The sequence below is a fragment of the Bicyclus anynana genome, chromosome 22 (genome assembly GCF_947172395.1).
Source record: "Bicyclus anynana chromosome 22, ilBicAnyn1.1, whole genome shotgun sequence".
NCBI classification, from domain to species: Eukaryota; Metazoa; Arthropoda; class Insecta; order Lepidoptera; family Nymphalidae; genus Bicyclus; species Bicyclus anynana.
The window spans coordinates 4,074,048-4,100,246 of NC_069104.1; the positions used below are offsets into that span (position 1 = coordinate 4,074,048).

At 36.8% G+C, this 26,199-nt stretch overlaps 2 protein-coding genes across 5 annotated transcripts in view; both read right to left on the bottom strand.

The window, feature by feature from the left end:
• LOC112046572 (tubulin monoglutamylase TTLL4) overlaps window positions 1–1,231 on the bottom strand; it is a 48,815-nt gene extending 47,584 nt beyond the window's left edge. For all 3 annotated transcript variants that reach the window (XM_024083263.2, XM_024083259.2, XM_052888324.1), the window contains exon 1: window positions 451–1,231. In XM_024083263.2, the coding sequence (XP_023939031.2) occupies window positions 451–806 (356 nt within the window). In that variant the 5' untranslated portion in view covers window positions 807–1,231. The remainder of the gene's footprint in view (window positions 1–450) is intronic.
• Window positions 1,232–3,169: 1,938 nt separating this feature from the next.
• Window positions 3,170–26,004, bottom strand: LOC112046577 (zinc finger MYM-type protein 3). 2 transcript variants are annotated; one of them, XM_052888361.1, is made up of 20 exons: window positions 25,744–26,004; window positions 24,926–25,220; window positions 23,456–23,862; window positions 22,277–22,421; window positions 20,740–20,880; window positions 19,180–19,332; window positions 17,571–18,842; window positions 16,827–17,106; window positions 15,532–15,640; window positions 14,473–14,590; window positions 13,018–13,659; window positions 12,104–12,271; window positions 11,408–11,646; window positions 10,266–10,476; window positions 9,229–9,354; window positions 8,184–8,305; window positions 7,305–7,443; window positions 6,197–6,296; window positions 5,098–5,291; window positions 3,170–4,316 (listed from the first exon to the last, which is right to left on the bottom strand). In XM_052888361.1, the coding sequence occupies exons 2-19, from the start codon at window positions 25,173–25,175 to the stop codon at window positions 5,099–5,101; spliced, it is 4,815 nt and encodes a 1,604-aa protein (XP_052744321.1). In that variant the 5' UTR covers window positions 25,176–25,220; window positions 25,744–26,004; the 3' UTR covers window positions 3,170–4,316; window position 5,098. The 2 variants fall into 2 exon arrangements, with proteins under 2 accessions (XP_052744321.1, XP_023939043.2); XM_024083275.2 differs by having other exon boundaries at window positions 5,098–5,273; window positions 25,744–26,003.
• Window positions 26,005–26,199: the final 195 nt, after the last annotated feature.

A 26,199-nucleotide genomic window follows, 5' to 3' on the forward strand; every position in this document is an offset into this window, starting at 1 on the left:
TGTCTCTCTCGTTCTGAATTGTTTAGCTTGTCTGTTAGTAGTGACTAATTAATCTACCACCAGCCCAAAAGCTTTATGTATATGTAATCTTTATTCAAAATGAAATTTATAAGCTCTTATAACATTTTGTAACTGAATGTCTTACTCTGTTATCTGTATAGATATAGTGGAAATATTTGAGTCATATTGTTAGAATTTGTTGGTGTTACACCACATTTTGTAGAGAGCACTGTGAGTTTCAATCATAATATAGTATAAACATGTGAAACCTATCAACCCACATTGGAGCTGTGTGGTATATGCACTACATACCTCTTTACAGAGCAAATATCAATTGTTAATGATTGATGATGAAGCATTCTAATAACCCTCAGTTAGAGGCAATGCCAGATGTAATATATAATGGTGACAGGTTGAAGGTTATGTTTACTTGACGCAAACGTCACTCACCCGTGGTGGTTGCCGTCGTGCGCCATGAGGAAGTCGCCGTTCTCGGCGGCCGGCAGCGCGCACTCGTGGTGGAAGCGCTCGTGCCGCAGCTCGTGGCTGTTGATAGTGAACTGGCTGCGATGCGGCCAGCGGTAGGCGCGCGCGCAGTCCGAGGAGCGGTGCTCTCGCGCATCCTCGTACGGCGAGCGGTCCACGCCCTCGCTGCGGCAGCGCCGCCGCAGCACCCGCGCCGGCCCTCGCCCCGACCACTCCAACACTGAACCCTGATCACACGCGTCAAACCCGGCCTCGTAGCTTGGACACGTTCGCGCGCCGTCCATATCGCCTATTCGCGGCGCATTATCGAAAGTCCACATCTATCGTGCCGCACCACGAAACACACTATTGCACTTCTAATTTTGCATTAAATTCGACTACAAATTCCAGGAGGCGTCAAGACCAGCGACAGCTGACAGATCACATCACCGTACAGCTCAAAACAACGTGCCACTGCCAGCTCTCCCGCCAAAATTGAAAGGAAACTATTCTTTAATTCTTTTTATAAATAGGTCCAGCGACTTTAGTCTGAATGGTACGTCTTATAATTGGAAACATTCAAATCAAATTGAGTTTGCACCGTTAATTTAGTTTAAAAGCATAATGGCGTTCGAGATATTGTAAATACTTCTTTTTCATTATTTAGAACAACTAATTGAAACTAGATTATTGCAATTAAGTATATAACACATTTCACAATTTACAAAACCATTTGATCACTAAAAACATATTAACATAGGTTTAAAATTAATCAAATAAAAATGAAAGAGATTTTTGTTCGAAAAGCTACAATCTATATAATATGGCTGAATCAAAACGTCATTGATCTATTTTTTTCCATCATCACCAACACACGGAATTTCAATATGCACAAAAGAGAGATGCGATACCTCCGCTTTACCATTACATTCATTTCAATTCATCAACATATCCTTTTGTAAAATTACTATTCCACTCAATGGTTGGATTTTGTACAATGTTGCCACAATTTATACTTATTATAATTTTGTCCTCATATTTTCGTTATCATCGGAAATTAGAAAACGTATTTTTCATTTATTATTTTCCATGTATTTTCATCTTATATTTGGATATTTCAAAAAATAAACTTTTATAACCCTGTAGATGACCCACCATCTATAAAAAAAAACTGATGACGCTGTCATTAAAATGAGGTGTCAAAGTTAAAATGTTTATCGCAAGAAAAGTTTCTACGCATAGCTTTTCTGGAAGCCTTGGCAATGGAAATCTATACTCAAAATGCTTACATTTGAGGGCTTCAGTATCTTGTTTTTCTTCTGGTATAATTAAAGCTTGTGACCAAACGACATTTCAACTTTTGGGCGCATACTTAACTCGAGAAAAAAGACGGCATTTTTGACTTTCGTCATTTCTGAAGTGAAACTCTATATGCAGCTTTTTATTTTGATTTTTTTTTTGATTGGTTGTGGATTACATTTTACTAATGTTTGCTTTCAATCGTAAGGGGCCCCTGTAGTCCGGAGGCCCCGTATCATTGATGCGGCTGATACAGCGGTAGCTACGCCCCTGCTAATAAAAGTAGAGATTGAAATTGACCAGCTTATTAATAGTTTTATCAGATTATTGAAACCATAGTGGAAATTCGAAATAATCACCAAACAAATTCCAATAAATATATTTTTATTTATATGAGATTGACTTGAATTTGTTTAAATTTTTTAAATGTAAATCATGAAATCAGCATTGATCGATTAGTACCATGTGATAACATGATGCTTACTTCGGGGCTAGTAAGTATTCTCGAAATATATTTATATTATAATATTATTTTCAACAGATCATCTAATTTAAAATAAGAACATAATTTTATCTATTTAGAGAACAAAATATCAAATAATATCAGGTAATTGCAGTCCCAAGTGGATACTGGAAGAGTGAACACAGGGTTACCTTATGAACGACAATATGTGACTACAGCGCCCTCATTTATTTTCCACTCTTGTGTCGTACTTTATCACCCTTAATTTTACGAGTCGGTACAGATTAGATTATGGTAACACCAAATTTAACTGTCATTATCACAAGGATAGATGTAAATGTAAAGATCAAAGAGCAGCCACTAATGATAGATTTAGCAGTTATTAAATCATAGTAGTCGAATATAGAATTGAATCATTTATTTACATGAGTTTTACTTTCTTTTAAATTTAATAAATGTAAATCATAAAATCAGCTATCTTATTAGCAATCAAGGTAGTTGCAGCAGTTTTAAGTGGATGACAAAACACAGGGTTACCATAATGAAACTCTATTAATACGATCTCTAATCTTACATTTATAAGAAACTAGCGGACGCCCGCGACAAACTGAATGTAAACTTTCAACTACCTCTACCCTACGTTGAAATTTTTCCTGAATTTTCTTTGCTATAAACCTCACTAAGCCCCGAGACCTTTCCAACGAATGCAAAACCGTGGAAATCGGTTCGTGCGTTCTGGAGTCATAGCGACAGGAAGGAAAACCCGACTTATTTTTATATAGTAGATGTCAATAAACGACTACAACGCCTTAATTTTTTTCTCTTTAGTGTCGCACTATGCTTTCTCATATCACGTGCATTAGATTCGCCATATTTAATTCACGATGACGTCAACTACAAAGAGCACTGTAAATGGAAACCGGGAAGAAATAAAACACATAATACGAGAATCAGTATTCTTTTTACACAGTAATAAACTACCTCAACCTCGCAACTGACGCTTATATACTTAAAATATTATACGAATCTGGCTCCTTACATTAATATTATTTTAATAAAAATTTCTATCTGTGTGAATATTATAATTATATTTACGATTTATCAAATGAATGCTTCTACAACAGTGTGCATTCTCACTATAAAAAAAAAACAATGGAATTTTCACTTACGTCTAAATCTATCAAATATGTAATTCACATTACATAAACGTAATAAATTCATGAATTGATTTCTAGCGCTGATGATCAACGAATCTTAAGTTCACAATTTGTCATTTAATTCATAATAATAATTATTATTACCTTTAAAGTAGCTATACATTTTCAAAATTACATGGAAACAATTGAAAGATGCGGATTTCGATTACGCTTTGCGTGGGTATTTACAATTTTTTTTAATGTTCTAATCAATACGTCAGTAGGCCTACAATGCGGGCCACGACATATCTAGGTGAAGAAAAAAATAGACATCGTCGACCAATAGCGCGGAACCGGAAATCGCAACGAAAGAGATATATTTCCGATTCGGCGCTATTGGTCGACAATACGTCGTTTTGTCTTCACGAGATATGTCGTGGGTTGCACGTTACGCCTACAGGTGTTGGCTTGTCTGTGTACAAGTTTTTAAACTAAACCAAATAAACAATGGTTTGCGTTCTATTTAGTTCACTTCGGATATTTATAAACAACCAAACCTTCACCATTCAAACGTAAAGCAATATAAGTTGACACGCACACATTAAAGTTAAATTATAAATATATAATGCGGCATAAAATAAAATATGTTGAATCCTTTCATTCAAATTAAATCTGTACACAGTAGTTCCCTCACAGAATTACTTAATACTAAAATCATTGCAACATTTAAAAAAAAAATATTACAGACTATGTTAAAATGTCCTCTTGCAGGCTGATATACAAAGTAGAAAAAATATACATTGTAACCATGTTTACAACCATAAGGGAACTGATCACTAATCAACACCGCTGTTACCTCCCAACTATACTCGTTGCTCCGTAAAGGACGTCGTAGGAATTTGCAAAAATGTATCCCGCTTCTTTTATGCCACCAAATGATTGTATAAAAAAATCTGAAAAAATAAATTTTAGTAAAATAGACTCGGAAAACATTATTTTGCTTTATAAATTATTTCTAGGGATGAAAAAATTTTGGCTGTATCTCTGGCCTACCCGAATGCATACAAAATTTCATGAAAATCAGTCCAGCAGTTTGGTAACTCCTTCGAATTTTATGTATTAGATAAAGAAGATGGTCCATTTGAGGTTTGATCATAATTTGTTTTAAAAATACAAGGATCTTGTTAAAAACTAAATAAGTGAATAAATGTAACTAAATAAAAAGAAATTAATAAAATTGAAACCCAAGTTTTTGAATTATATCAAGATGGCGCCCTTAAAGAAACTATGACATCAAACGTCAAAACGACTACTGTATTGAAAACGTCATCAATCCGCCGTTATTACCCATAATAGTGTTGCATTTCTTGGGAAAGAATATATAATATAATTTCGAAAGAAAATTTGTAGATTTGCATAATCAAAAATAGTTAACAAAAATATTTTCTTTTATTTTCGCCTAGGTTCAATGACTGATCCTGGGTTCCATACTATTTTAGACCATCTCCTTTATAATATAAATCCTTTATAATGATAAAATTACAACCAACTTCAAAACATAAACATGCGCACGTAACTAAAAAGCGTACCTATCAATATTTTTGTTTCTCAGACATTCTTTTTTTCTTTCATGTAGAACAACTAATATCAACAGCACATGGGTTTGGCACCGACTTTAAAGTGATCAGTAGGTAGAAAATATTATTATTTTTGCTCTAGCAAGTATGCAATTACCTTAGCTGGTCAGGAGAGCGATGTTGATCTCCTTGACCATTTTGACACGATGCAACATCTTTGCCAATGCAACACGGCTGAGTGGCTGTGTAGAGTACCAGACCGGTGAGTCGGGTACGCAGGACCTCTCTGGTTGCAGGTAGAACACATCATTCCTGGTACGGACTGACTCCGGGCTGTTGGGGTTGAGAACACTATTAATTGTTTGTTTAATTTATTCATTAACACTACGCTGTGGTTCAGTAGATTTCGAGTTGATGCAATAGCCTTGCCTCGATTTATAGACATAGATAAAAAAACAAGTTGATAGCTCGGATGAAACTGCAAAATCTTTAATAACGACCGTAAAATCGCTTATTTGTGGTGGTTTAATGTATAGCGCGGCGACAAAATAATGTCTCGTCTGTCATTTCATACTTCCCAAAGAAAATGTGCTATGTATCACTTGATGAAGTTAAAATGTAAAATATACTCCTAGACACAATTATCCGCCCACTTTACTATACTCGCGTCATATTAAAGTGGGCGGATAATTGTGCCTCTGAGTATATACTAATATCACACAGGCTTAGTGGACATTGGCTTCCAAAAGACACCTTAAGTTAGCCAATATGGCAAATGTTCTTCAAAAAAAACCCACCAGCGCAGAGCGCACCAAGCGGCGAAAGTGAAAATGGCTCTCTCTCTTATTGTGATTTGACGAAAGCTATAAAAAGATAGTGATATGTAAGATTAAAGTAGGCAATTATGTCGTGGCTTGCATCATAGACAGGCTGATTAGCAACTTGCAGAAAACAAATAAATACATATAAATAAAATTGAAGTATCAAAATAATTGTCTTTACTATAGTGCTCATAGTTATTAACAAAATACACACACAAACAACCTTTTTTAAAATTTTAGTCAGTCTGAGTTATTTTCTGTAATTGTTGAACCGATTTTAATGGGATAGTAGGTTATTAAGCATCATATAGGTAACTTTTTATCAGAGAAAAATTTATAAGTCCCGCTGAATTATATATTTCATGCGGACAAAGTCGCGGGCTTCCGCTAGTTGTAGATAAACCTTTGGCCAAAGGATACATTTATGGGACTTACCATTTTGAAATGTAGAACTCATATAATTTTACAGGACACCTCAGTGGATTATCTTCATTTTCTTGTTGTTCGTACACTTTCTTTTTTCTCGAGTTCGCCTCTATTTTAACAGAAAAGGAAAATTAATAACATGCTAGAACAATTAATTACATATTATATTGGTTAGCGGATTACCATTAAATAAAATACAAGTGGATCCCTCGCGGATTAATAATTATGTTACTTATAATATACTTATAATTATAATGCTTTCCTTTGGTGAAAGAATAGTCAACTGTGTGCCTAGTGGGAGTTTTGAATATTTTCATACTGTTACTATCTCGTTGACGTAAACGCAAATTTATATGGAATTGAAAACAGCTGTGCCACTAGATGGCGCTGTTTTAATTCCGCATTCCTGCATTAGAAATTCGCATTTACGTTAACGCGATAGTAACAGTATCAAACTGCCACTAGGCCCTCTGAACATGTATCAAACAATTTCACTTTCACATGTATAACATTCATTCATTATAAACCCATATTCGGCTCAAAGCTGAGCTCGAGTCTTCTCTCAGAATGAGAGGGGTTAGGTCAATAGTCCTCCATGGTGGCGGACTTCACACACACAGATTATTGAGAAAATTCTCTGGTTTTCTCACTATGTTTTAATCCATTTGAGACACATGATATTTAATTTCTTAAAATGCACACAACTGAAAAGTTGCGAGGTGGAACCCACACCCTCCGGAAACTGAGGCAGAGGTCATATCCCCTGGGCTATCACAGCAGTTTTAATACATTGTGTCATGGGCAATATTTCCCAACACCCTGTACACAAAATACAAATTTCCTCTTTATAATATTAGTGTAGGAATACACACCATTCCTTTAGTAGAGATTTAAAAAATATATATATACTAGCTGACGCCGCGCGGTTTCACCCGCGTGGTTCCCGTTCCCGTAGGAATACAGGGATAATATATATCCTATAGCCTTCCTCGATAAATGGGCTATCTAACACTGAAAGAATTTTTCAAATCGGACCAGTAGTTCCAGAGATTAGCGCGTCCAATCAAACAAACAAACTCTTCAGCTTTATTATATTACTATAGATTTTATATCTCACCAAGTGCTGACTGCGGAGGGTAGAACCTCAATAGGACATTCCTCGAGCCGGGGATCTTGGCCTGTCCCGGCTGATTGGGATTCCGTTTCCAGTGCTTCATTATGTGAGAAAACGATAGCTGCATATGTTCATCTACCGTCTGAAACAATATTATTATCTTTTATTTTTATTCTTTAAAAGTTATTCCTTGACTACAATCTCACATGATGGTAAGTGAAAATGCAAACTAATTTTTTTTTTTAAAGAATATTTGCCATATCTTTAATTATGACCAATAATTCCATTCCTCTGTAACTAGTGTGGAAAGACTGTATTTGGAGTGGGTATGACAATAGACTAACAGGTAGTGGGATCAAACCACCACTCCTTGGAGATGAGTCCGATTGCTCTAATTCGTACCGGAACGCTAAATCGCTTGGCGGTACGTCTTTCTTGCAAGGGTGGTAACTAGCCACTGCCGAAGCCTTCCACCAGCCAGACCTGGACCGATTAAGAAAACCTCAATCACCCTAGCCGGGGATCGAACCCAGGGCCACCGTTTCGTAAATCCAATGCGCATACCACTGCTCCTCGGAGGCCGTCACATTTATAAAACTTAATTATTTCTGTCAACTAGTAATGAAACAGTTCTGTTTCCGTTTTAACGAATTTCACAACTGAACATACATAAAACTGAGGGCCTAGTGACAGTTTGATACTGTAACGATCGCGTAAACGTAAACGCCAATTTCCAAGGAATTGAAACAGCGCCATCTAGTGGCACTACTGCACAACTGTTTCAATTCCATATAAATTCGCGTTTGCGTCAACGCGATAGTAACAGTATGAAACTATTGAAAACTCCCACTAGGCACACTGTTAAATTAACTGTATACTCACGACAAGATTAAAATGTTTCGTGTTGAAAAACATAAGTGTCGATAATAAAACGTGTGGTGAGTGTGCTCCTAGCTGTTTGCTCTCCCACAGGTGTTCCTCTTCCACTCTCGTTACTATGTATTCTGTGAAAATAAATGAACATATTTAAACACTACATACATCACTATTTCCAAAATAAGCATAGTTTGTTTTAAAAAATAAATAAAAATAGTTTATTTCAGTAACATTAATCAGTAACAAATAATTAAAGGCTAGAGTCTTCTTTTAAGAATCGTTAACTCCTGTGACAGAAAACTCCGCTCTTCCATAACAAGCAGTAATACAATTTTTTAAATTAATCATAGTGGGTAAAAATAAAACTAATAAAAACGTGTGTGTGTGTGTGTGTGTGTTAGGTTAATCTTGTACTCGTATTATGTGTTTTATAGGTGCCAAGACAGCTGTCTTTCGATGATTAAAAATAAAAATAGTTAATCATCGAAATATACAAAAGCGAAATCTCGAAATTTGATTTACAGAAATGTCAATAGTCAACATTCATTTATTTCAATTTAGCTTAGTTTACAAGCACTTTCAAAATGTCAGGTCAATAATATACAATTTGGTAGGGAGGTAATTTATAGTTAGTAGACTGAGAGGACTCTGCGACAGAGCCGAATTTTTTTTTATTATATTTATTTATTTATTTACAAACTTACACTAACATTACAGGTTGATAGGTACAGAATTGAGGATGCCTAACAGCGGACGAAACTGCGGGCGTCGCGGCTAGTCTTACTGCTTATTTTTTTTTTTGATAAAAAGTGTACTACATTTACATTTTTATAGTACAGTACAGTTTTATTTTTTACTAACAAACTCCCGCAGTTTCACTCGCTGTGGTAATATGGAGATATAAAACATAGATTATGTTCCTCTCTTATAATATACGAGTATATAAGGAACTACCCTATGGGTAAAAGTTTTTAAAAAATGGCCTAGTAATTTTGGAATCTATAAAAAAAAAATTCAAACACTTAATAATAAATAAAAATATATTACTTACGCGAGTCATTATATAAAACTGAAAACTTCCTCGCGACTTCGTCCAAACAGTCCGTGAATTTTTCATAATACGGGTCAGTGAATATGTTGTCTATCCTACCATTTTCAAACAAATATTGTTGTATACCTAGAAAAAAAAACAATAAATTAAGTATTTCCAAGATATTATTAGCATCTAGCAATCTTAAGTCGCTATGATCTAAAATGAAATCGAATTTCACGTAAAACTAAAAATTAAGAAATAAATAATAAATAGTGTTGGGCTCATATACTCGCTGGTATCGAACTTGCGTATCTCCGCTTTTAAAACCAATGGTAGAGACATGTGATTTAATCTAAAATTAAGTCGAATCTCACATAAAACTAAATACGAAGTAGAATCTCACCTAGAACCAAATAATAAAATATCAGGTGTATACTCGCTGGCGTAATAAATGCTGACCTACGCTTTCCAAAAGTGTGATAGAGACATCTGGAGTCCGATTCCGAGCGTTGTAACTTTACAAAACACAGTTGCAGATTTGATCTTATGGTCGAATCTCATATAAAACTAGATATAAAGTCGAATCTCACTTAGAACCAAATAATTAATAGTGTCGGGCGCATACGCACTGCCGTTCGGCTTGTGCACCTCTGCTTTAAAAACCGGTGGTAAAGACATCTTAATATATAAATGCGAAAGGTCATTCATCACGTAATCTCGAAAACCGCTTGATGTACAAAGCTGAAATTTGGCAGGGAGGTATTTTATAGTCAGTAGATATCTACTAAGAACGGATTTAGCGATAGGGCCGGATTAAAGATGTCTAAGGGCAGACAAAGTTGCGGGCGTCCGCCAGTTTTATCTAAAATGAAGTCGAATCTCAAGTAAAACTAAATACAAAGTCGAACCTCACCTAGTACCAAATAATAAATAGTGTCGGGCTCTTACTCGCAGCCGGTAAAGTTGTGCACCTTCGTTTCCCAGACTTGTGTTAGAGACATTTTATCTAATATGTAGTCGAATCTCACGTAAAACTAATCAAAGTCGAATCTCACCTAGAACCAAATAATAAATAGTGTCGGGCGCGTACTCGCTGCCGTTCGGCTTGCGCACCTCCTTGACGAACAGGCACAGCGAGTAGTTGAGCTCGTCCGCCGTCAGCTGCAGGATCTCCGACTTGAACGGCTTGCGGCGGATCGAGCTCTTCTCTATCTCCGCGTTCTTCGTCATCACCCACTGCTTCCACGCGTTCACGCCGAACGTATACTGGGGGAACGAGAAACAAGCAATCAATACTTAGTATAGTATATAAATCAAATTCTGTATGTCTGTAATTTCGAAATAATTGTTTTCTCAAGAGCATAGACACTAGAGTTACTCAGTATAAAGTGTTTTTAGATAGCATGTATATGGTGACAGTCGCCTGTATGACGTTTATACTACTATTAACGTAAATCGCGCCTAACTTTCAAGAGTGAAACGTACTGTCACCCGCACCATTCTACATGAAACAAACTTTAGCTATTTACATAATACTAAAAAACAAACTTTTAAAATACATTCGGAGAAAACAGACGGACATTAAAAATATGCGCGAGTGATATTTAAGGGTTCCGTTTTTGTTTTTTATTTTTGAATGAAGTTTTACTTTAGTCGCATGTTTTATGGAAGTTTTTAGGGCTCCGAATACCCTAAAAACTTCCATCTGTATATCTGTTTGTGAACACCAATGACAGACAGTGGGTAATAACACGAGTGTGCTTTAGACCACACGACTGAAGCAAAACTCAATTCAAAAATAAAAACAAAGCGCCATCTATGAGCCTCAGGGCATAACTACATCGCAACAGGTTGAGTATACGACAAAGAGGATTGTTTCAAAGTTCTCTAAGAACGCCATCTACTGCTAGTTACAATAATACACACTATTTCACCATGCCTGTAGATGGCAGCACATATCTTTAAAATCCTCTCCCGATTACACTTTTCTTAACGCATTCACACATTCACCAACTTTCGGGACCTACTAATACAAGTTTACAAGACGGTTTCCGCCATTTACTAATGTCATTGTTATTTTTATAACTGAATAAAATATTCGATTTGAATTGAAGTTACTTCCCCAATTCAAACGTGCGTTAAGAAGGTTTACTTCAAAAAGCAACACACAGCTTTCCCATGCTGTGCTCGTGCTCACCTTGAGGCACATGTTAGCGTCGGGCTTCTCCTGCGGCTCGCGCGGCGGCTCGGGCGGCGGCGCGGGCGCGGGCTCGCGGCGCCGCTTGCTGGTGCGCGTACGAGTGGCGGCGGGCGGCGGGGCCCGCTTGCGCGCCGCGCCCGCGTTCACGCCCGCCACGTTGGACGCGCGCAGTGCGGCCACCGCGCGCTGCTGCTCCAGCGCCATCATGTGCTGGTGCATCGCCTCGCCTTCCAGACCTGCAATATATTTAACGTCTTACGGATTCACTCACGTAGTACCCCAGACCGTGAGAATACGGGTATAAAATACTCGTAGCAGTAGCGTACTATGAATACTTTTTTAAATCTCTAAATGTAAGTCATTCATAACATGATTTCAAGTCGATTGAGAGACCTGGCAATGAGTTGTCAAAATAGGACATCAGGTCAAGGTATCTGCTAAAAATCAGGGCTGTATATCCAATATTTGCTTGGTAAATGCACCACAATACTGAACTGGATCCTTTTTTGGGCATAGTGATGTTCTGATGCTTAGACTACTTTAGATTTGCCTAAGTGTTTGGGGTATAAAGCACTTCGAACAGTGTTAAGGTTAAATCATTTATTTTAAAATTGTAAACAATGTTGATTTTTTTTTTACTTTTCTGACAACCGGTCGCTATTATGGTGTTGAAAGGTAAACAACCTAACCGACCTGGCAGCCCCGGGTGTGAGCTGGGTGTGATGGTGTTGGCAGTCATGGCGGACTCCAGGTCGACGGGCTGGTCCTCGTACTCCGTGGCCATCTTCAGCGCCATCTGCAGCATGTCCTCGCCGAACGCGTTGTTGCCGTCCATGCCGCCCACGGGGCTGAAGCTTTCCTCTGACAATTATACAATTATATTAAAAAGCAAATAGGCCTAGGAAATTATCATCATCGGAAAACCTCAAGAACTACAAGTTCGCTAAAAATTAATTTTCATGTTATTTCACTAATAGATACTCATGAGAAAAGTTTTGATGTAATATAATGGTTTCTTGAAAATTTGATTTTGCGTAAAAATCGGTTGTTATATGAAACGATCGGTTGTTATATGTTATGTGTGAAAAGTCTAGCTACATGAGAGCTTTTATCGAAACTACTTGGAGGTAAAACAAAAACAAAAATGCTGGAATGATCTTACATAGAATCTCCTTATAGATACAAAAAATTCGTGAATATTTTAAAGATATAAAAAAAATTGTCACACAAAGAAAGATTTTCTATCAAAAACTACAAGTTTATTAAAAATTTATTTTCATGCTGTTTCCACAAAAGATAGTAGATACTCATGAGAAAAGTTTAGATATAATATTATGATTTCTTGAAAATTTGGTTTTGCGTAAAAATCAGTTGTTACATGACGAGTGTCGATAGTCAAGTTAGAGAGTTTTTATCGAAAACGGTGCTTAATCCCTTGGGAAAAAACTAGCATTCTGGAATTTGGAATTATCTTACATAGAATCTCTTTTAAAGATATACAAAAAAGTTAGCAAATATTTTGAGGATTTAAAAAAAATATCAGTTTTACATAGACTTTTTCGCAGTCAAAGACGTCAGTCAGTGTAATAATAAGGTACTATACCAACCGTTCTCTTCCTCTGTATCTGAATCGCTCTGATCCTTCTTCTTATCACCGGCCACCATTTCCGCCATCATCAGCAGTTCAGCTTCAAACGGATCAGTCGGCATCTTGTCGTGGATCTTATTTATTTCCTTCATGATGCCCTTCGCAGAATTCCTCGTCGTAGGTATGAATACTGGAACTGGTATCGGCAGAGGTATTGGGACGGGTACGGGGAAGGGTAGAGACCACATCACACATGGCACCGGGACATAAATGGGAACAGGTACTGGAATGAGGACCCTACGTTCTAAACTAGAGTCAGTTTGACATTCTTTTGTGCACGGATGGGGTCGACAAGAGACACCTTTTGAAACCATCATTGGTTTGGACATTGTCGCTTTATTGGCAACCTCGTTTGGGGGTAAAGTTTTGACTATGACGTGGTTGTATATTTTGGGGGGTGGTGGCGGTGGTGGTGTGGGTGGTTTTGGTGGTGGTGGTGGTGTTTTGGGCGCTTGTGGCGGTTCTGGTTCGGGTGGTGGTGGAGGCGGAGGCACCTGCAGTCGTTTCGATTTGGCGCGCGTGACTTGCGGCGCGGGCGCCGGCGCTAGCGACAGCACGTTCGATATGACTGGTAGAGTGGACCGAGTTTGCGATTTTGATGCTGCGGACAGAAATTCTTACAATAATAATAATAATAAAGCTTTTTATTTCCATTAAATAGATTGTAAAATCTGTTACTTTTTATCTCACTTGTGATATAATCTGCCGTCATATTTTTATATTTTTGTAACTCTATGGTAAAATTATCCTGATTGACAATTTAACGGTTTTCTCCAATTATCTCCATTAAAAAGTGGATGCACAATCAGCGATTAAAAAACGTCCTCAATTAATTAGTGCCAAACACAACTTCTTAGCACTCAATTCAAGGAGACGCATTTGCAACTTCAACCTTAAACTCAATCCTTAAGGTTGAATTTGCTCTGAACTTGGGATATTATTGTATATTGGACTATATTTAAAGGCCTTTAGGTATAATTTTCTTTACCAATAACTCTAAAACTATCAGAGCAAAATTGGGGTGTTTTTAAGTGACATTTTTAACATAGATTGTGCGTCCTTTTATTATAAGAGATCAATGCCCTGGGCTTAACTAATTTTGATACAGTGGCTAAGCCATGCTAATAATGATAATGATGATCGCTATTAAACATAAACATAGTTGGGATCGCATAGTGTGGATAGAACATAGTGGGGATAGAGCATAGTGAGTGAATATTTTGTTTGTTGACATCCGGTTCAAAGAAAATAAATCTCTGAAACGTGCGTTGTTTCTAGTAAGTTAAGGGAAACTACTTAGTAAAATTATATCTTCGAATGAAGCGACTCACATAATTATGATAGAACTTCACTTACAGGTAAGTTCGTTTAATCATTAATAATGATGATGGCTACTAAACATAAACAAACTGACCGTTATTCTTATGCGACGTGGGCGTGTAAGTTCTCCTCGGAGCGCCCGTGGGCACCGCCTTCTGTTGCTCGATGGTGTCGTCCGCTACCTCTTGGGGCGCTTGTTTTGAGTATTGACCCTAAAATTGTCGAATAACATTATGTATAGTCTGGCAATTTCGTTGATGACACTCCCATGATATGCGGGCGACGGGGGGAAAGAAAGTGTAAAATCGTGCGTGCGGGGAAGTAAGGTGCATCAGTCGTGGGTTTTCATCCCGGCTCGCGCGCACGAACGATCACGAACGAAGTTGCCAAGCTAAGAAACAGGCGTGATAGCCCAGATGTCATCCTCTACTTTTTTTTTTCTTTTTCCAGATTGTTTAAGTGCCTTAGGCTCCTTAATGGGACCTCAGCAGCGTCATTGGGGGGTTAGGACGAGCGCAGAAGCATCGTCTCATGGGCCCGAAGGCAGAAGCAGAGTAGGTGGGCCAAACATCTCTCATTCTCTGCCTTTGATTCGGAATATGTAAGTTTGAATCCGGTCCGAGGCATGCACCTCCAACTTTTCAGTTACATGCATTTTAAGAAATTTATTTCAAATAAGAAAAGACGTGCCGCTACGCGATTTAGGTCACTACGCGCCTGAAAAGTGAAAGGAGCCCACCAACAGCGTTGGCGGGCGCGCACGGTGCGCAGAATAGGTTGCGCACAAAAAACGTAACGTAACGTAATCGATTAAGGAAACTCCAAAAAATTTTCTACTTCTCTTCATTAGTTGCATGTTAAAATAGCATGTTAGGCTTATGATGAAAATGATAATGATGATGATGATGATGATGATGATGATGATGTTGATGATGATGATGACGATGATGACGTTGATGACGATGATGACGACGATGACGATGGTGATTATGATGATTACGATGACGATGATGACGATGATGACGATGACGACGATGATGATGATGATGATGATGATGATGATGATGATGATGATGATGATGATGATGATGATGATGATGATGATGATGGTGATGATGATAATGATGGTGATGATTAAAGCCTAGCTACATACCTGGAAGCTCATAACGCACTGGTAGGTGCAGAAGTTGCGCACGGTCGCGTCCGACATGGTGAGGTGGTACTGTGCCATCGCCCATAGCTTGCACATGTCGCATTTCATCCTACAACACAACATACAAGCATTGTAATCTAAATATATACAAAATAACGGCGACCCCCAACTACTACACGCAGTGTTGGTCGATCCCCCACCAGGTGGACAGACAACATCAAGCGAGTCGCAGGGATTCGCTGGATGCGGCATAGGATCGTGATGTTTGGAAGTCCCTACAAAAGGCCTTTGTCCTGCAGTGGACATCCATCCGCTGATATGATGATCATGATGATGATAATAATGATAAACAAAAATGAAGTGTTTGTTCAGAATAAATGGTTGTCTTTTCAAGTATTCGCTTTTTACACAACACTAAAACACAAACAAGCTTTTTTAAAATCGTCTGTCAGTCTTGTCTGTTTAACGGGATAATATCTGGAACAGCTGAACCAATTTTCTTGGAACATACATGGAGGGGTTGTCACTGAGTTTTCCAGTTATCAACAATTAACTTTATATAATGTCAATGTCAAAAAAATGCTCCACACCACACCTACCATTTACAGTACATAAGATATACCTTATAGAATACATAATAGAGTACAATTTTGTTTTATTTCAAAGTGTTGCCTCAGCAACACTTTGAAATAAAACAAAATTGTCAAAGTCAAAGTCATTGTGTGGTCAAGGTTATGGGGAATATAGTCACCGTGAGCTAGGTTATACCATAACATTTTTCAGTGACTATAAAGTGTTTTTCAGATAGAATGGATAAGGTGACGGTCCAGTAAGGACCATTATCGTGAATCATGGCAAACTTTGACGGCCTCCGTGGCGCAGTGGTATGCGCGGTGGATTTACAAAACGGAGGTCCTGGGTTCGATCCCCGGCTGGGCAGATTGAGATTTTCTTAATTTGTCCAGGTCTGGCTGGTGGGAGGCTTCGGCCGTGGCTAGTTACCACCCTACCGGCAAAGAGGTACCGCCAAGCGATTTAGCGTTCCGGTACGATGCCGTGTAGAAACCAAAAGGGGTGTGGATTTTCATCCTCCTCCTAACAAGTTAGCCCGCTTCCATCTTAGACTGCATCATCACTTACCATCAGGTGAGATTGTAGTCAAGGGCTAACTTGTAAAAAATAAAAATAAATAAATAAAAATAAACTTTCAAGAGTGAAACAGACAGTCACCTGCTACCGATACAAGAAATAAACTGTAGTCACCACAGACAGGTGGATAGAGAAACGATAAGTACCTTCTAGAAGACACAGCGTTAACAGAGACCTGGTACAGCGTCAGACAGTTGAGAGAGCACATCATTATCACCTGCCCGTTTGCTGGGCCTCGTCTTATCATGTCAAAGTTGTACTTCTTCACCTTGCACCAGTTGCACGGCACTATGTGACGCGAGTTGCTTATGTAAATGTTCATACACAGTTTGGAACAGAAACAAAATGGTGGTGACGATGATTCATATATCGTAAAGAATAAATTTATTTTCCTTTCAAAGTATTTTTTACACCATCGACACTGATCTGGAATGAGAAATAATATTTAAATTAATATTGGATAGAATGAACATATATAATAGAATGCTACTTTTTACTTTTACTTCATAAAGAACTAATTTATTTCAATATTAAACACAGATAGCTTTGCACTGAAATTTACACTTTGCAGATGTTCATGAATGACAAAAATTCATTTTGCTATTTTCAACAAAACAATAATTTTCAGTATGGATAAGCAATATTTTAAATACTTTAACTTTGTTTTTTTGAAGAGGACTTTTGGAAGGAGAGCTACTATAAAACAAGGTTTAGATTCTGAAATTAAGAGTTAATTTAGAATTTTTTACATTCATAATAGGCTTGGGTCCTGCTATGTTAAGATTTGCCTATCTCCTTTGTGAGCCTACCAACAGACTTTATATTACTTTCCAGCATTCTAAATCTATTGGACAGAAGCTATCAATATTATAATTATTATTCCCAATTACCTGGAAATATATTGTTGACAAATTTGAATGCAGCAAAACAAGGGTCCGAGCATAGCCTTTGCTGAATATTCTGACCCACTTCCACTTCAATTGTCGTCGCTTTCTCCAAAGAACAAACCGCACATTTCGCCATGACCGGCTGGGGTATGGGATTCTTACTCATCTGATCAAACTTCTCCATACAATGCTGCGAACAGAAGTCCTTAAACTGTCCCTTATCACCGACCGGAGCCAAAAACCCTTCGTTCCCCGACGATATATCCTTCTGGCAGTAACAGCATATTTTTAAACCCTTTTTGAACTCCTCCAAACAGCTTGAATTACAAAACTGTCGTATATCATAACCAAAGCGGACACAGTATTTCCCTAAACTTGTGTGCTGTACAACTTTTTTACAGTTGGCACATTTTGAACCGATTTTGTTCTGGTATTTTCCGAGACAGACTTCATTGCAGAAGTCCATCGCTTCCCACGTCAGCATTTTTTCCTCATTTGTCAGCATAGCATGACACAGCATGCACGATCTCAAGAATGTACGTTCTCTCTCGTCCCGTGCAGCCAACACCATAGCTGGGGTTTTCGCTTGTATTTTGTAAGCTTCGTCTAGATATCTATCCGTAGCATTACTAATAACTTTCAGTTTCAGCAATGGAGGATTCTGTCTCGTTTTCGGCACCAAGTTGCGAGGAGTTCTCTTCTTCTTCAATATGTACCTACCATTCTCCTTTGAGTTCAAATTCTTCAAGCAAGTCTGTTCACATATAGACAATGTCTCACCATATCTGTGCATACCGTATGCACATTGTTTGGTCGTATTGCACACACAACAAGTATCTTCTATTGGTGCTTGTTTTTCTTCAACAGTGATTTTTCTCCATTTATATGTATACTTTTCTCGTTCATCAGCCATCATACTGTGTAAGCACTGTGTTGAGCAGTATACAGTGTCCTCTCCGTCAAAATTGTAATAAAAATAGCACATTTTGTTCTCTTCACATTCGTTACATGTCAAAACTTCAGGTGTGATTTCCTCTATCATATACGATGCTACAACACTATACATTCCAGGATTTTTTGCTATAAATGGTTTAATGCAATTTGACGAACAAATATATTGAAATCTGTGGTTGGAGTCTTTGTTCGCGAACCTATATATACAGAGTGTTGTTTGTTCACACTGCACACAAGTGCCGGTTGTTTCGTTTATTTGTCGTATAGGACAATGCTCAGACTCTTCGGGTTCCGCTGTTTCCTCGTGCTCATTTTCTTTATCTGAAAATTTAATTACATTTTTTTTACAATTATATTAGTCACTAATACTAAAAATATGCACGCCAAACAAAAGTGAGCCTGTTTTTTCGAAGTGCTGACACCATTTTAGCAAATGGCTGATTTCAAATTATAGATAAATTTTTCAACCCTTTTCTTGGTTTATGATTAACCTATTTTCATAAAAATATATTTCATAAAAAATTAAGGATTTTCTTACAAAATTTCAATCTCATTTTCGTGACAAAAAGACCATACAACAATCCAAAATTCTTGAAAACCAATTCAGCGGTTTAGCTGTAAAAATGTATCACAAACATAATTAGACTGTTTATCTCACCGCCGCCGTTTTGCGATGCATCCTCGTTTCCAGTATCATCTGTAGCAGCTGCACTTTCAGGAATGTCTTCAGTTTGAGCCGTTTCCTCTGAACCACTTTCCACTACCTCTGTCACGTCAGCCTCTTCTTTTGGAACGGCTGCTAATGCTGCTTCTATGACATCAAAACAAAAGATAATGAGAAATATATAGTCAAATCTTGATTTTTTTATGTTCTAGTAATGTGTTATTATATAGAATGAACTCAAAACGGAATAATTATGTAGTTCTATCTATTGAGAGATACGCCGACTAGTCGGTAAAGCTGACTAATCTGCAACTAACGTAGTCGGCGACTAGTCGACGATTAATCGGCAAAGAGCGCCGACTAGTCGGCTTGTTATTTTTTATGTATTTCTCAATAACATTATGCATGGAGGGTGAAAAAAAATTTTATTAAAGATTTTCTTTAAGTCATGAATAAGTTTTAATTTTTCACTTCTACTCTTTCACTTCTATGAGTAATAACAGTGTTATCTGCATATTTTGCATCTGTTTTGTTGGCCTTTATTAGCAAGTAAAAGTAACTTTTTTGAATATGAAAGTTTTTGAGTTTTGAGAGTATAATCCTTTGCTTGCTCGGCATTCAATACGCGCGAACAAAATCAAGAAAACCACATCCAACACACTCGCAGGGGACTTGAAGTTAAATCAGCTTTACCTAAACTAAGCTTTACAAAAATCCCTGAAACCGTAATCGGCATGGCCAACTGATTAGTCGGCTATTCCACTAGTCGACAAAAGTCATAGTCGGCGTATCTCTAATAATAATTTTTTTGGGTCATTGCTCACGAGATTACCGCCATGTGGAATGTTGAGTCAACTATTATTGTTCCGATAGTTGTTTCAGTCAATGGTCTTATAGCGAAAAGCTTCGACCAACACCTTAAGAAGCTTTCGCTTAACTGTTGGATCAAGAGTCGGATACAAAAGGCAGTGATTCTTGAGACGGCGCGTATTGTGAGGAGGTTCCTCACTCTGGAGCCCTGACCACCGGTTGCTTGGGCACTCAAATGTCCCGCAGCGGGAGGGTGAAATTTTTTTTTTTATAAATTTTTAATAATGTTTTGTATTTTATACTTATATTGTTAAAAATTTAAAAAAAGAAGTAATAAATAAATGAGAGAAAAAAATATTTTTTTTGGGTCATAAATTTAGTGCTTTCATATATTCAATATCTAAGACTTTCTATATCCAAATGACTAACAATGATTAACTAAATTAACCAAGTCCAATGTAACAATGTATTATTATACATAACTCTCCCACTACCTTAGATTAGTTACTGACAATTTACCATATTTATTTTTATCTGACACTTGTTGAGTATTTCAATATCAAGTTGAGGGCTCATATTTGTTGGAGATACTCAACAACATGAAAACTACCCTTTTCTACTTCTGTCATCTGTTGTGTTAGAGTAAATCATAAAATCTCATATTGGCTTACTAAAATGTAAAAACGCATTGGTCATTATTCTTACAGAAAACAAATTTGAAAATATATATATATAAAATATTACCTTCATCTCGCTTTCGTTTTTCAGCCAAAACCTTCTCAGCCTTCGCCTTGTCAGCATCAGATATCTCGCGCTCAGTGTCAGGTAGCAGACATACTTCCTCATCAGCACCGGGTTCCTCACCATCTTCTGGATTTTCCTCATCTGTGGATATGTCAAATACAAATTTAAAATCTGTATTCTCAGTTGAAAATAAAAAATTCTCGTGAAAGAATTATTTCGATACGTTAATTAGTTCTTAAGATATGGAATTTTAAAGTGAGCGCGCGGCGACAGCCTGCTTTTAAAGTGCGTGACGTCATCGTACAACAGTAGCACGGCCCGTTCATACGAAAAATATAATTTCATAAATACGAAATTGCCTGCACGGGCCGGACAAGTATTGTAGGATGACGTCACGTAAAAAATCGCGACTGTTAGCGGGAGTCGATATTTATGCGAACTTTGAATGCATGTGAAATCATAACTATTTGGTATTTTTAAATAAAACTTAAAGTAGTGTATTTGTATATTTAAAAGCTCTATTGTAAAGCAAAGTTTCAAGTGATTTTGCATACCTAGTAACATTCTCCATTGTTGTTGTACCAACACCTGTAATTTCCATTCAACAAAAGGAACAGAGGAATAGAAATACGAGTATGTTCATTTGAGAAAATAAAACGTAAACCAATTTCCTTTACTTTCACAAAGCATTATAATTTAATAGATATTCTACATGACTTTTGGTGTTATACAACTATACACATTAAATTTTGAAGACAGTGTTAGGTGGCTACGACAATAGTCCAGTGGGTGGGGGTTGAACGTCCACCTCTGGACGATGAGTCTGACCTTTTTACGGTGAAGCTATTGATAATTCAATATTTAAATTTTGAAGACTGTGTTAGGAGTGGCTACGACAATAGTCCAGTGGGTGGGGAACGAACCACCACCACTTGACGATGAGTCTGACCTTTTTACACATTTTTTTTGTTGACATTTTGTATTATTCTGACATTTTACCTACTAACACTAAATACTAATTCAACTTTTTAATTTTATTTTTGATTTTTGTTTTTATGTTTTTCTTAATATGAGTGTATGCCTGAAATAAATGAATTTTATTTATTTTATTTACAGTGAAGCTATTGAGACTTGAATATTTAAATTTTGAAGACTGTGTTAGGAGTGGCTTGGACAATAACCCAATTAGTGGGTAGGGATCGAACCACCACCTCTTGACCATGAGTCCGACCCTTTTACAGTGAAGATTTTGAGACTTCAATTATGAACTTTCATAGACTCTACAATGCATAAGTGTCAGTAAAATATTTAAGTAAGACCAACAATTTATCTCTTATAGAGAAAATATTTGACAGCCTGTGGCACAGTAGTATGTGCAGTGGATTTACATGACAGAGGTTCTGGTTTCAATTTCTGGCTATGACAATCGAGGTTTTCTTAATTGGTCCAGGTCTGGCTACTTTTATTTCTCTTCACTAAGATCTCTTGTTGGTTGAATGTAAAGGCATATAGATGTACGTATCACTCATAAGCTCACCTGCATGAACTTCACTACTGGGTTGGTCTGCATTATTGTCATCGTCGTCATCGTCATCTATGTTGACAGTGACGGATGCATCTTTACTGGACGTCTCTGTGTTTGTGTCTGTACTCTTTAGGAGTGTGTCAAAAGGATCTAGAGCCTGCAAATTTCAAATTTTACCATCATCATTAACATGATCTCTGAAGCATGGGGGTGGGACCACCCCTGTAAGCGTAAACTTGAAAAATGAAATTATTGCTTTTTTCTAGACAATACACACAACATGTTTTTCTGTATAAAATGATGATTATACAGTTGCCCAAATTTTTTGAATAAGTTAGTTTCTTCTCTATGGTCAGGTCTTAGCCAAACATACCTGAGCTAGGAATCAATTACAACATCTCTTAGCTTCATGTTAACAATATTCAGCTAAGCTGCACTATATTTTTTTATTTTTGTTAAATTTAAACACTTATTTTTACTTGCAACACTAACTCATACATAAAACAAATCATGAGTTACATTAGGATTCCTTTACAAGATGTCATAATAACTGTGTGGCAAATCTGTATGTTTCAGCCATCAATATCCTACTAAAAAGTGGAAAATCAACCAAGTTGCATTTGCAATTTAAACCTTAAACTCAATCCTTAAGCTTGATTTGCTTTGAATTTGGGATTTTATTGAATATTCGACTATATTTAAAAGCCTTTAGGTATAATTTTCTTAACCAATAATTCTAAAACTGTCAAACCAAAATTGACCAGTTTTTAAGTGATTTTTTCTACATGATTGTGCATCCTTTTATTATAATAGGTCAATGGTTTTAGAGCAGTCTGATCAGTGGCTTAAGCTGTGTTGATAAATTAATCAGTAATGGTTGCCTTTTTATATTAGAGATGTGGTCAAGTGCTGAAACGTCCCAGAAGGAAGAAGAGGTACAAATTAGTTATACATAAGATGCATTTTAAGAAATTAAATATCACGTGTCTCAAATGGTGAAGGAAATCATTGTGAGGAAACCTACATACCAGAGAACTTTTTCTCTACATTTGTGAAGTCTGCCAATCCACCACTGGATGGACTGGTGGAATATCGGCCTAACCCCTCTCATTCTGAAAAGAGACTTGAGCTCAGCAGTGAGTGATACGGGTTGATAATGATGATGAATGACTAAAGTGTAATTAAAAGTACCTGAGTATGATCCTCCTGAGACTCATCCAAAACATTGGGAGCAGTTTCAAATTCTGGTTTGTCTACTTCTCTGTTTTCACTGCTACTGCCGGCACCTGAGTCGTTGAAATCTCTGCTATGGGATAATTCATCTTTTGCGGATTCACTCTCTTCTTTTGTGGATTCACTCTCTTCTTTTGTGGATTCACTCTCTTCTTTTGTGGATTCACTCTCTTCTTTTGTGGATTCACTCTCTTCTTTTGTGGATTCACTCTCTTCCTTTGTGGATTCACTCTCTTCTTTTGTTTTTATATCCTCTACATCATCATCTACAGACATATTCTCTTTATCTAAAGATTCATCTGGCGTATCATGTTCGGAATCTCGTCTAGTTTGTGACTCTATTTTAGGGCTATCTTCTAAAGTTTCTGTAAAGTTGTGATAAATTGAGTGCTTACCATAAACATTTTCTAAAAAATTGTATTAAAATATTACATCTATATTTTTTAACAAGTACATTAAGTAATTTTATACTGTTACTGATAAAAAAAATCAAAATTGTTAAGTTTATAATTTTTTATTTATTTAAAGTGTTTTCAGATAGCATGGGTATGCAGACAGTCGCCTCTATGATGTTCATAATACATACTATTATCATGAATCACAGCAAACTTTCCAGAGTGAAACGAACTGTAGATGGTACAGCTATTCCTGGCAGTAATGAAACTGCAATCACATTCTGTAGTGAAATACCATCATAATAGTATACCATTAGCAGGCAGTTTTTAAGTGGTTACTTCATTGGTTGTGTAGGTCTAGCATGTGTCAATATTAGACCGTACTTCATGACAAGTGACTAATATTAGGTGACATATTTTAGACTAATAGTAACAATATTACTTGAAAAAAATATTTTCAATTATGCCGCTATTGGTTGACAATATCTCTTTTCTCATCATGAGATATCTGGTGGTGCACATAGGCCTGCTAGATTGGGTTATAAAATATTGAACTTTTTTTTAGATTATGATTTAGACTATTTTTTAGACTTAGGAAATTGGTATCTTAGACCCTTGCACTTTGGAGACCATGTTAAGAAGTTCTAAGCATATCATTAAAATCTGATTGTGATAGTTTTCAGATACAAACATTATCATCCCAAGCTGCCAATTTACATCAAAGCATGGTGAATCAAATGTCAGCCACTGATGATCAAGCAATTTCACATGCCTTCAGTGCTTACAGCTTGATGTTAGATAAAACCGATTTGCGATTGAAATGATGTCATGCTCATAACGACCAACACACTATCACTTTTATTGATCAAGCCATTAGAGTTGCAGGCATGTGAGATTACTTGATCATCAGTAGCTGACATAAACAACAAATCTCTTTTCCTACAAGAAACAAGCCTGGGCTCTATAGTGCCATTCAAATATGCTGTTGATGACTAAACTTATACTAAAACTAATAATAAGTAAATGATTATACCTGCTTCATCCTTAGAAAGAGTATCCTCATTTTGTACATTCTCTTGACTATTATCATTATTTACACTATCACTATCTTTATTGCCATGATCCATGTGATTTATTACACTATCTTCACTAAAAACATCCTTAGGGTTATCATCACTGGTGCTAGTACCACTTTCAGGATCTGGGACAGACTTTTCCTCAGAATCCTTTGGATCACCACCATCACTCTCCTGGCTCTCTGGTACTTTCTCCTTGTCATCCATATTTTATTCCGATCAGAACCACTTAAGTCTGAGAACTACACACATCTGAAATATACGACACGATTATTTATCATCTGTATTTTGAAAATACGCCCGCCCGCCGCACCCGGCTATATTTTTAGGTTATATTTGTTACGGGATTCTTATATGGTAAACTTTAGGGGGATTTTTATTCATGTTTTGATTGTTTGAATATCGAAACGGGTTAGAATAGCCGTGATTGTGATGAGCGGCGTGCAATTAGAATGCAATTGACGCCAAAGGCCAATACAAGCTTCATATCCCGCGCTTATTCTATTTCTGGTTTTAGCGTTGTAGGAAGCTAATTATTGACAAAATAAAGATTGTCATACATTTCTTGACGCTAGGCTAATATATTATAACATTATTATATCACTGTAACAAACATTTACGACTTTACGTTGAGAATATGCTCCTTTGTAACTGAAGGAAACTTAAGGTCACTAATATGCAAATGTCATGATGTAAACAACAAATTTCATATATACACAATATGTTACATTTTTTAAATGTCCCGAGTAACTCTAATAAATAAAACATTACTTACGAATATGAAATATTTAACAAATCACTTGAAAGACACAACAAACGACCACCATTTTGGAATCCACTTGTACTACAAATTGTTGCGGATGTAAAGGCACCTACCAACTGAATATCTCATTAATTAATTACATATGATCTATGTAAAATGTGTTTAGATATGAAAATTAAAAACTTTTAGATTTATTTTTCATCTCAATACAATAGAGGAAATTTAGGAAGATTAATTTCACAGAATAAAAAGTAATCAATCGAAGGGAGGGTTATCTTAAAATTTTTGTTTGTAAGGTTGGTACAATTCGGACTAGCGTCTTTAGTGATGCATCATGCCACGTTAAATTATCGACTATCGGTAAAAAAATGAAGTATGTACTTATATCCACTTGAAAATAATATCCATAGACTTGGAAAGTTTTAGGAATAAATCGATCACATACTAAATATTGTATCATGCGAAAAT

What these genes read in the sequence shown, in the direction of transcription:
- LOC112046577 (XM_052888361.1), bottom strand. Translation starts at nt 25,175, where the DNA reads ATGGATGACAAGGAGAAAGTACCAGAGAGCCAGGAGAGTGATGGTGGT. An exon ending in CAGTAGTGAAGTTCATGCAG is followed by an intron (nt 20,881 to 22,276) that starts GTGAGCTTATGA and finishes ACATATCCACAG; the next exon opens with ATGAGGAAAATCCAGAAGAT. An exon ending in AAAACGAAAGCGAGATGAAG is followed by an intron (nt 19,333 to 20,739) that starts GTAATATTTTAT and finishes TTGATGTCATAG; the next exon opens with AAGCAGCATTAGCAGCCGTT.